General features: G+C 44.8%; 1 protein-coding gene across 1 annotated transcript in view; it reads left to right on the forward strand.

Annotated features, from left to right (window-relative positions):
- The window catches only part of LOC119500491 (anosmin-1), a 51,399-nt gene extending 39,600 nt beyond the window's left edge, over positions 1 to 11,799 (forward strand). The window contains exons 8-14 of the mRNA XM_037790234.1: positions 1,219 to 1,363; positions 3,251 to 3,397; positions 6,380 to 6,468; positions 7,604 to 7,775; positions 8,416 to 8,636; positions 9,331 to 9,472; positions 11,223 to 11,799. Of these exons, the coding sequence (XP_037646162.1) occupies positions 1,219 to 1,363; positions 3,251 to 3,397; positions 6,380 to 6,468; positions 7,604 to 7,775; positions 8,416 to 8,636; positions 9,331 to 9,472; positions 11,223 to 11,281 (975 nt within the window). The 3' untranslated portion in view covers positions 11,282 to 11,799. The remainder of the gene's footprint in view (positions 1 to 1,218; positions 1,364 to 3,250; positions 3,398 to 6,379; positions 6,469 to 7,603; positions 7,776 to 8,415; positions 8,637 to 9,330; positions 9,473 to 11,222) is intronic.
- Positions 11,800 to 12,186: the final 387 nt, after the last annotated feature.

The following is a 12,186-nucleotide window of genomic DNA, read 5'->3' on the forward strand; positions in this document are numbered from 1 at the left end:
GCTTTCAGAAGCTTTGGGTGGCGTTCATATGGACTCTTCTCGTGAACACGGTAGACACGACATCATTTGAAGGCACCAGTAGATGCTTCCAATTACCCTGCCCCTCGGCCCCTTACACATCCAAGAAACCTTCTCTAATAATGGCACAAATATCATGTTTTAAAGGGAAATACCATTGAGTCCAATGGGTTCCATTTGGTTCCAACTAGTTTGCATACTGGAACATCCTCAACTATTTGGTCCAGCCAGAAAGAAGAGTTCTCATGGTCCTTTGTCTGGGATGTCAACATAGACAAAACCCCCGCGCTTGCGATCACAAAGAAGGGATGAATACAATTTGGTTATAAAAGCTTAAACAAACAGGCAAGTTAAGAGCTTACAAAGTTGGACTTCCTGGCTTGGACAACTCAGAAAAAAAGCCACAGAATAATATTTTGATAGTATTACAAAGTTTGTTTTTGTTGTGTTTTTACTTCTACATAAAAATTACACGATTGTGCATGCAAGCATTGATTGGACTGTCACAGATTGAAGCAATGGGTTCATGCGCATACAGACATTTTCCTTATAGATAAATCACATTACTGTCCTCATAAATTAGAGACAGAATTTCCAGTAACATGTGACCTGATAGTACATACCTGTGGCTCAGTATCTGTGGAGAGTGTTTCATTACAGACTGGAGCACAAAGACAGATTGTCTAGACAGTCCACGCACACCTCTGTAGAGTCTTCTCCTGAATTAGTGTATGAAATGCGTAGCAGATGTGGCGCAGAGGAGATAGAGGTGGGAGACACCAGACACCCATTGACACATGTACTACTGGTTTCCACTTTGGCACCTCGGGGCTTCGAAAGCAGCCTGCTGGCAGAGGAATGTCAAAACACGCACAGTCAATAACAAGAATTCATCAAGCTCACGCTGATGGTGGAATGTTGCAAGTCAAACACAGCGAGGAAGCCCTGGGAGGCTCTGATAACATGGCTCCCTCGCAAGGCCCTGAAGGCTATCTCCTCGCCACGATACCTTCCCCAGCGCCACATGTGTTCTTAATAAGCAGGGCTTTCCCACAGGCCCGGGTTGGCCCAGGCTGAGCTGAGCTGGAACTGTGACTGGGACAATGACAGCCAGGGCTTTGAAAGGAGCTTCAAGTGACAGTGTGGTAACATTATACAAAAGCCAACATGCAAGTGTTTTTTTTTTTTCCGTTGTTGCAGGCTCAGAGCTGGGTGGATCTGGAGGGACTGCTGCAGAACAGCAGTTACACTGTGGAGCTGCAGGCCGTCACATACTGGGGACAGGTGCGTCTGAAGAGCTCCAAGGCTTCTCTCCACTTCAGCACCTCCCAGAATAATGAGTCAGGTAAACATTGGTGCTAATTTTCTGTCGGTAATTCAGCTGTCAGACTTTGTTATGTGATTTTAGCCACTAGGGATGGCGGTAGAGTGCTGCAGGAATGAGTCCTGGAACCCGGAAATGAATTAACGTTTTTGCACTTCCGGTTCCTTCGTCTCTAAGTCAATGGATTTTTCGGTTCGATGCTTGAAATAAGGTCTGTGGTTAACACATGTTTTTGGTCTACGACATAATATACGTCAGTAAATATCCCACTTGTGAAGCTTTTACGTGTCTTAAAAAGGTGCTAAGTAGCTAAATGAGACACGGAAAACGGAAACCAGGGCGATGCTATAAACATACGTCATCCCTGCACTGCTCTATGTCGGTCGGTCAGTCCACTACTTTGTTCCAGACTGAAATATCTCAACAACCGTTGGATTGATTGCCATGAAATATTGTGTAAACATTCACGGTCCCTAGAGGATGAATCCTAATGACTTTGGTGATCCTCTGACTTTTCCTCTCGCGCCACTATGAGGTTGACTTATGTGGCTTTTTAGGGAAATGTAAATGGACAGCCTACTGGATGGATCGTCGAAATTGATAACATTTGGTACAGACATTCATGTCCCTCTCAGGATGAGTTGTAATCACTTCAGTGATCTTGCACCATCATCGGGTCAAAATTTAACTCGACTTAAACCTGCTGTAGGCAGAATGTTTTTGGCACAATTGGGCAAAAATTCCATAATAACCTTTCAGCATATTGTAATTCAAGTGTTCTGAGAGATAACTAGACTTCTGCACCTCCTCATGGCTCTGTTTTCAGGCTTTATATTGATTAATATTTGATCAGCGCTGCCTAGTTTGACTGTTTGATTGGAGTTCGCGAGTGATTGACAGCTGCTCAGAGAGAGCAGGCTCCAGCTCAGCTCTGATTGGTTGTTTTCTTCCGGTCTGGGAAATCTTGCAGATGCTGTTAGGAGCACCGCAGGACACCAGAGGGCACATAGGCATTTTCAGATTACCTGTCTCATGAACTACTGTCAGGAAATAGTGACCTATAAAAATAAATATAGTGATTATAAAAATAACCTTTTCAAATTCTACCTACTGCTGCGTTAATGACTAAATCCCTGCCAAAAAAATTATATTCCCATCATCCTCAGCTGTACTTTGTGTGTAGTGCAAATTTGCAAATGCTGGCGTGCTAACACACTAAACTAAGATGGTGAATGTGGTAAACCTGCTATTAGCATGGACTCTTAGTCTTGTTTTACTATATATTTGCCATTTGGTGAATATTTTTTAGCCATAAACCTTATATGTGGTTAAAGGTCCACTCAGAAACTAACACAGCCGAGGTTATGTGGGAACCAAATCATGGGTAGGTGCAATTAAGAGTCACATGCAGGGTCATGCACTACCTGAAATAAAAAAAAATAACCTGGATGGAGTTGCAGTTTTGTGATTGCAGATCCATATGGCTGAACCAATGTAGCAGAATCCAATTTTCTTTCTGTTTGTTTGTTTTCCTTGAGAGTTGAATTTTCCTAAATTACTGAGAGTCTTCAGGCAAACAATCATCAGGAGAATTGCAAAAAGCAGGAATGGCCAAGGTGCGCTGGCGGCACATCTGCATTCATTCGAAGCTCCTGCGTGATTAGGAATCACAGACCAAGCCTTTTAAGCATGTGTGGCTCTAGAGGGAATTGAACCTTTAACCTTGGCAGCGTTAGGCAGTACTTTGTGTACCCATCGAGTTACACATTTACGCATAAGGAACGCGTTGCAACTGCCGCGATATTACAAAGAAATAATTGTGTGTTTCTGTTACCATGCTGCAGAGTTTGCCACAACACAGTCACTGTCTTAGCTACGGCAGCAAATATTTCTCCTTTCTCTTCCCAGTAAAATCAGTGCTCAAGTCAAAGAAGGAGGAGATATCCCCTCTTGGTTCGACCTTGGCCAAACGCCCCTCTGGCCCTCTAGAGGTGGGCACGCCCTTCTACCAGGATGGCCAGCTGCAGGTCCGCGTCTACTGGAAGAACCGGGGAGGTATGCACTCCACTGTATTGATTTACTGCTTTGTTAGAATCTAATTAGCACCCCATTATGCCCATCAATCACCATGACTCATAATAAAGTGTTAGGACGATTCTCAGTGACTCAAACAATGGAACATCCCTTTTTTTTTTTACAAATGTGGTATCAGATGGTGTGAATGAAATAAGTGAAACAATGTGTCACTGTGAGAGCTGCGTAATGTGAGAGCTGGTGTAAACCTGCGCATGGCCTGGTAGAGCGGAGCCACCGTTTAGTAACAAGAACAATAAACACACAGAGCCGGAGCCGTGCGATGGGATTTATTGACAGCTGCGTTTAATAGATCCTCGCCCTCGCATTAGCGTCGAAGCGGCCCATTTTGTTTTACAAGACCTGATGTCATTGGGAACAGAAACGGCCGTGGGCTGCGGCACCGCAAGGGGTTAAAGCCTATAGGAATGCCGGTCCCAGCGGCGTCCGTTCGCCCCAGCCCTTACCAGAGTGGAAATATGGAAACCTTGAAAGCCACGCTCTCAGGGTAACCTGTCAAGTCCCATTCACTGGTCTATGTTATGTTACTAATAGATGTCATCGCCCAAGCCAAACTCCACATCTTAGAGTCAAGAATGCAAACGCTGGCTGAAGGAGAGGCCTGGTGAGACACCAACTGCTGAATCAGAGTGCGAGAGAGAGAGAGAGAGAGGAGGGGAAGATAGAGTTGGCCCAGAGCTGTTAGCGAGGTTGGCCCGCACTCAGAGAGCTGAGTGATGCTGACGGGGATCAAGCGTGGCTTGGGAATCACAGTGTTGCAGTGCAGAGTTAATCCTGGTCCAGCTCCGTCTTCTCGTTCGCAGCGCATGGTCTGCAGCGTGTGTGTGTGTGCCACTCATTAGTCTGAGGGATGACCCCAGCTTTGACTCTGACAACCTGGGTTCCACTACTGTAAACACGCAGACATGCAGATGGCCTGGAGAGTTGTTAGTCTCTGGACATCTGGTTTGTGTGACGGAGAGAAGGGACAGGTTAACTGAACCGTGATTAAACTCTCACTCATTGTCTCTGTGATCCAAAGCAGCCGGGCTCTCTGGGTTGTGTCCAGCAGACGAAAGAGAACCGTACTGTACACGGGCTCGGATAATATATCGCTGTCTGCCCAACACCCAGACAAAAGACAGCAGTCCGGGCCGGTGGCGGCACTTCTGAGGCTCGCTTCCAGCCATGATTTATCGAACGCCGCTGAGGTTCTGTTCTCTACCTGATCTCCGTGTCCCATTTCTTGTTTTACATGCCGCTTCCCCTCCCTGTCAGACCGGGCTAAGCATATCTTGTTTATTTTTTCCCGATTTCCCGCTTCCCTGTAATTCCCTCTCTTCTGCTTCCAAAGAGCTCAGGGGGTCCACGTGCCAGATCTGTGTCTAAGCCTTCAAAGGACCCCTTTTATCTCCTCCACTACAACCCAGGCCCCCGCCAAGGGGCCAACATAGCATAACTCAATTATTAATATTTCACATATCCATGCGACACAGTTGAATGAATAATAAATCCAGTAACATAAGATGCGGGTGATGGGCAGATAAACACTGCTGATGAGCTACTGTACAGTAACGGAGCGAATGAGAGCCGCTGTGTCCCGGCGTGACCACGGCTGCTTCTCCACTGATGAGAATGCAAATCCTTAAAGTTGGAGTTAGTGGAAGTTTGTGTTGGGAATTGAGCCGTCAGCCAACAAAAGGAAAGGTTTTGGAAACAGGAAAAGAAAACATGTGCTTTCATGTTTCTTTACATAAGTTATCGTGATCATCAATAATGGAAATGGTGATATCAGATCTCAGATAGGGAGTGTTGTAATTTGTGAGATACCCATCAGTTAATTATTTTATTCATCATTTCATCTGATTAATGTTCAGTGGTGTTACATAACAATTCACATTTCCTCAAGTACTGTACTATGGTACAGTTTTAGATATCTAAGGCAACTTTATACTTTAACCCCACGACATCTCAGAAAGTAGAGGGTTAGTTATTGCTTTTACTCGACTACATTTATTTGACAATCATATTCAATTGTGCTCTTGTCCAAATCAAGTTGTATGCATAGTACTCCATGCCACAATATGGAGTGGCTGTGGCTCAGAGGTAGAGCAGGTCGTCCAACAATCGGAAGGTCGGCGGTTTGATCCCCGGCTCCTCCGGACACATCTAAGTCGAAGTGCCCTTTAGCAAGATACTGAACTCCAAATTGCTCCCGAAGGCCATCGCGGTGCGAATGAGTATTTAGATTAGATCCTGAGGGGCAGGTTGGCAGCCTCTGCCATCAGTGTATGAATGTGTGTGTGTGAATGGGTGAATGCTGACATGTAGTGTCGAGCACTTTGAGTGGTCGAAAGACTAGGAAAGCGCTACATTAATGCAAGTCCATTTACAATCTATTTTTTATTGACTCTGTTTTATGTCGTCAGGTCAAAGGGTCACATTGCAGGCGTTGCCTTTTTCTTTTTACTGACACTGTTCTGATTGCCTCGCACCTACGTGATGTGCGTATAAATAATGTTCTTCAAACTTGTATGCGTAGACATTACTTTGAGTATTGATTCATTGATTGTAGAACATAGTGAAAAATGCCCGTCTAGAGCCAGCCTGTTTTGTTGGCCACTAGACCAAAGCACAATTTGTGGCGATTATAAAGAGAAAAGCAGCGAATCATTACAATTTAGAACCTGGAACCAGTAAATATTTGCCATTTTTGCTTCATGAATGAATCGAATGAATCTTCATCGGATATAGAAATTGTTGTCGGTAGATTTTCTGTTGATACACTAATCGTTTTGACACTTGTAATTAATACAATGACACAATATAACATTGAGAAGGGCCATTCTGCTCCTTAATAAGTACTTAAGTAAGTAAGTAAATGCTAGATCTGAGTACTGAGTTGAGTCTTTTATTGTGTGATGTGACATCATCTCCTCTCTCTCATCCTCCCCCTGTGTTCAGACCCCACTGTGAGTCGCTACCACGTCCAGTGGATGCCGGAGTACTGCAGCCACAACGAGACCCGAGGGCCGGAGAAATCTGTCACGCAGGTTAGCCTCCAGCAGCAGTTTCACACACCTTCCAACTGCGGTTCGGATCACAGAGCGCTGCAGAGCTACGGCTCGATCAGCAGCTCTGTGCTATGCAAAGCACGCGCCTAACCTTTTGTCTGATGCTTAGAAAGGACAGCGGCTCCCGCTAAAGAAAACAACTCGAGCCGAGCGAGCCTGAAGCCCTGTTGCGCTGGATTTGCACTGGGCAAATCACTGGCTGTTGTTTTGAATATTATGAGTCAGTCGTGTGGTCAGGCATGTGGTGTGTTGGCCAATAAAACGCATTTACTTAAACAATGTTTCCCGGAACGGGGGATCATTCACCTCCAACGGCCCCAGCCACGCATTCTGCACAGGGCTTTCTTGCAGTCGGGTCTGTGGAGGGGTTGGGAGAGTCTGGGGGTGGGAGGTGGTGGGGGGTTAACTGCTCGGGCTCAGGCTGATACAGGATGGCAGAGGCCTGGCAATCAACACATTCTTTGGGGACCGGCGCTCTGGTTGCTAGGAAATATACATCCATGTTCTATAGATCGCTGGGAAGGATTCCAGGCGTTTGCTTTTATGTGAGCGCAGCGCCTCATTCACTTTTAATCAAAGCTGTTTCATATCAGAGAGAACATACACACACCCTCTCTCACGGGACTGCCCATTAATGTAGAACCTCTTTATTACGAATGCAAGATCTAAATCCACTAGTCAGCACGATTGCTTTTTGTGTTTCCCCGAATGAGATTTTTTTGTTGAGATCAATAGATGATTAAAGTTTGAAATGAGTGTAAAGTGTAAAACTGCAGCACAGAATTCATTAACAGGGATTTACAGGCCATTCTCTTTTAAAACTTACACATAAATTCACTTCGGCTGCCGCTTCTTAATTAAGTCGCGTTTATGCCACATGTGGAAGCTATAAAAAAATCATTTATATTGTAAGTTGAATAGAAGGATAGTGGTCTAACCCCGACCATGTGAGCGTTCAAAGTGGTCCCGTAATGTGGGGCATGTTCCTGAGTTCCTGAGCGGGAATGTGATCTGCCCCGGCGCTGTGTATTTAATTATCTCTGAAGCTCCATGGGACCTGACCTGGGTGACATGTCAAAGTCATCAGGGCTGAATAATGTGTTTCTTGGCTCAGGAGAACTACATCAACCTCCCGGGCCTGCTGTTCTCCTGCAAGTACAAAGTCACCGTTCACATGCTGAAGTCCAAGAGACGCTCCAAGGACGAGAGCACCACCTTCCTCACGCCGACCTGCGCTACCATCCGCAGCAAGACTCACAAACACATCCCCTGCCCGGGGGAGGGAGGTGAGTACTGTAGTAAAGGGCACATTGAAATCATTCTGTATTAGTGTGGGCACAGTAGTCAGACATATTATAATCACAATGATGGACAAAATCTATGTGCTCTTGAAGGAATAGTTCAACGTTTGGGGAAATGCACTTGTTCGCTTTTAGGGATAGGACTCACCAGTGACCCCACGATACGATATTATCGCGATATTTGTCACGATAAGATCTTATTGCGATTTTCAACATATTGCAATATGCTGATTATTTGGATAAGATATATTGCAATTAACGCAAAATCGTTTAAACGGCATTCATTTCTTAAACGCATTGACGCAATCGATTTTTGGAAGTTGCAGCGAGCTCAGTTTTAAAGCTAGAGTGAGCCTTTTTCAACCCGTGAAAGACAGAATAGCGGCTGTTGGATTGTTAAGAGGTTAATAGTAATAAAAGATTGATACTTGATGTCTGTGTATCGATACAATATTGCCACGCAAAATATCGCAATATTAAGCTGTATCGATTTTTTTCCCCCACCACTATTCTATCAATCTTCTCATCTAACTCTTGGCAAGAAAGCGAATATGTTCATTCCCCAAATTGTCAAACTATTGCTTTAATATCAAGACCTTGACTGAGATCACCTTTCTCCTAGCAGCTCCAGGGGTCCCAAAGGTTTTGGCTAAGCCTGAGAACCTGACGGCCTCTTTCTCCATCATTGATGGAAACATCACCGGTAACTTCCTGTGGCGCGTGTCCAGGGTGGCTCCCCATCAGCGAATCACAGGCTTCCAGGTCACCTGGGCCGAGATCACCACAGAAAGTCGGCAAAACAGCCTGCCCAACAGCATCATCTCCCAGTCCCAGATCCTGCCTCCAGTAAGTCTATTTTCATTAAAACGGGATTGGTGTTTTTTCTATTCGAACTCCCGCAATAAGCCATAGAGTGAAGGCTGTTTACAAATGCTGCAGACTGAATCCCACAGGGACCATGCTGTCATATAGTCTTTAAATTGTCCCTTGTAGTAGGAAGGTATGTTCTATTTTCAGCATTTTGTTTCACAGCATCTGTCAAAGGTGAGGGTGATTTGAGGATAACACTGCTGTGGCCTCTTTGCATGAATCTTGTGATAAGCGGCGGCGTGTAGACAGGCAGCAGAGAGAGATCTGAGGAAGTGTTGTGTCCTGCTGGAAGTTCTCCTCTACGTTTTCATCTGCCTTCACGTCTTCCTCTTTCATCCTCCGTGAGAGCTCCGAAAAAGCCGCTCTTTGACATAATCTGTTCCATCAACAACACGTTCCGCCTATCTGCACCTCCCAGCCTCTGGAGCTTGTCTATAAATAAAACCACCCACCGCACACTTTATCAAGCTGGCAGCAAAAGAAGGAGAGACAGCAAGCCTTATGAAAACACAGTCTTTGTTTTTGTCTGTGGCTTGTGTGCAAAAGACAGCTCTGCAGCCAATACTCCCCCGGTTTACTGCCCATTCAAGTCCTGTCAAATTCAAAGGCGCATTCTGTTGTATTTCAACTGGTTGCGTTTCTTATACTGTTCTCCTCCCTCACTTGACAGGATCATAACTTGCTTGTCGTGTCCAACCTGCGGCCGTCCACCTACTACAGACTGGAGGTGCAGGTCATAACGACTGGAGGGGAAGGTCCTGCCACTGTCAAGACCTTCCAGACCCCCAACATATTACCAGTCATTCAACACCGTAAGTCCATATTACTGTCTTTGATGCTCCATCATGTCCACTAATGTGATTTTTTTTTTTTTGACTGATTGTGTTGGATGTCATTAAGTGGCTGTTACTGCTCAGTGCTAACAGCATATCTTACATTTATCCTTAAAGCAATAGTTTGACATTTTTTTTTAGTGAAAGTTTTAATTTGTTTATTTGCTTTCTGGCGAGAGTTAGATGAGAAGATCAATACCACTCACACGCCTGTGTAATCAATATAAGACTACAGCCAGCAGCCGGTTAGTTTATCACAAAGACTCCTGGAAAACAGGAGGAAACAGCTAACCTGGCTCTGTCCTACATTAAATAGGACTATTATGCTTTTGTACTTTTTCTCGTTCCTTTAGTGTGTTATATCGTTTTTTTATGTATGTAAAAGGTCTGCAAAGTTACAAAACCCAAAGTTCACACCAAAGGGAGTTACTCTCCCCCACAGAAACACTGCTCCTGAACTGACTGAAACGCTTTGTTTGAAGTCCCGCCCTTTCCTACGTAACGTGGTGACGTCACTAAGTAACATATTTGCATAATACCTGCATAGCGGCTAGTTTGGCACGCCCTGAAACAAAGCCAGTTAGAGCGAAGCTGGAGTGGAGTCTGAAGAGTTTGGTTCGGTTGACCAATCACAACAGAGTGGGCCAGCTGACCAATCAGAGCAGACTAGGCTTTTCGAGAGGGCGGGGCACGTGCTCAAACAGAGCGTTTCAGACAGAGGGTGAAAAGAGGTGCTGCAGCACAGCCGGTATGAGAAAAATAAAGTGTTTTTTGAACATTAAAGCATGTAAACATGTTCTAATAGAAACACAAAATACAAGCATGCACATGAAAATGAGCATAATAGGTCCTCTTTAACAAAATCCACCTACCCGCACCTCTAAAGCTCACTCAATAACACGCTGCCTGGCAACTGCTCAGAGCCAAAAAATAGTCTGGCACAAATAATCATTCACCAGAAAGCAATGGCGTAGCTCCCAAAATGTCAAACTATTCTATAAATTATGACCAATATATATATTCTAATATCAACAATGGATCACCTGCCTGCTTGCATGTGAAAGGGGTTGCTTGAAGATACGAACCCAGAGAGAATTACAGCAGTTCCCCTCAGCTCTAAAGAGCAATTTACCATCTGTCGGCTCACTAATTTCCTGGCCAGCATCGTTTTTCAAGACACAACAGGCAGCTGTTTTCAGCGAAAAATCTTTAAAAGCCTACTGTTACGATATACCTGTCCAGCACCAAATGCCTAACTAGGGAACATAGTGGAGCATTTAGCAGCTAAAGAGTCTGATATTTGTCCCTCATGAATTGGTGGAGAGCTGAGATGGAGAGAAAAACGACTCTAAATAAATGCTAATAAGTTCGCCATATCAACTTTATAAGGGCATAATATGTCAATGTTTACAGCTTGTTTCCGCTGCCCCCAAGTAGCCAAACAATCTGCAGTTATAGGAAAAGATGCTGTGCTTCTGCCACATTACTTTGTGTTACGCACGCAGCATCATTTATACAGAAAAGACACACTTAGCGCTGGCTCAGCTAAAGGAGAGGATGTAAAACGTATTTATGACCTAGATAACAGGTGAAACACTTCCATGTATCAGCAACAGCGAGTAGCAAAACAAGCACATTTCTACTGCACTAATGGATAGTCAACCGTTACTAAGATGTGAATCTCTGAAGTAATGTCCGACAGATCTCTGATAACGTGTCCTTTTTCTAGGACCCAGACTCCGGCAGCACCACTCTCACCACCAGAAGCCGTCAGTAGAGAGGCACTGAGCTGCAAGTCGAGGCGAACCCAATAGGGAGAAGCACCAGTGGCTCTCTGCTCCCGTCTGTCAGGGAAGGAATGTGTGGAACCAAACAGAAACACAGCGCATCAGACCATGAACTGACCCCCCTGCTCGTGAAACATGGGTCCATCTTCTCCAGGCTCCACAACAACACATCAGCTATTCCTTCTTAACCCCTCTCCCTCGACTGATACGTGTCAGCGGACGGGTTGGTCTGTACAGTGACATTTATACCGCAAGGTCTCACATTTTGCGTTGGTTAGTACATAGCTCCCCAAACACATCCCCAACTCATCAGGTTAGTACGTTACGAAATTACAGGTAAAAGGTAAGACCCCGAAAAATAGTTGTGATCCAGCTGTCAAATTTCAATTCAGTCAGTTGATCAATGCAACGTATGCTCATACAACAGTTCGTATATCTTACGAAAAGTTATTCCAGCAACGCGTGTCAATTTCCGCTCGTTACATGCGTACAGTCTTTTCAAAATAAACTTTCTCACAGGAAACAACTTGGTTAGGTTTAGGCAACAAAACTACTTAGTTAGGTTTAAGTAAAGATTGTGGTTTTGCTTAAAATAACTCCGGAAGTGGCGTAACTTAAAGGACCAGTGTGTAACAATTGGGGGGATCTATTGGCAGAAATGGAATATAATATTAACAAGTATGTTTTCTTTAGTGTATAATCACCTGCTAATAAGAATCGTTGTTACGTTGGAATGAGCCGTTTATATCTACATAGGGGGCGGGTCCTCTCCATGGAGTCTGCCGTGTTTCAACAGTAGCCCGGAATGGACAAACCAAATCCTGCTTGAGCCGGAGTCGATAACGTTACTCGCTCCCGTCGCCGCCATTCTCTCTCTTGTTTCACCACTCACTTTCCACGTACACA

Source organism: Sebastes umbrosus, chromosome 13 (genome assembly GCF_015220745.1).
Source record: "Sebastes umbrosus isolate fSebUmb1 chromosome 13, fSebUmb1.pri, whole genome shotgun sequence".
NCBI lineage: Eukaryota > Metazoa > Chordata > Actinopteri > Perciformes > Sebastidae > Sebastes > Sebastes umbrosus.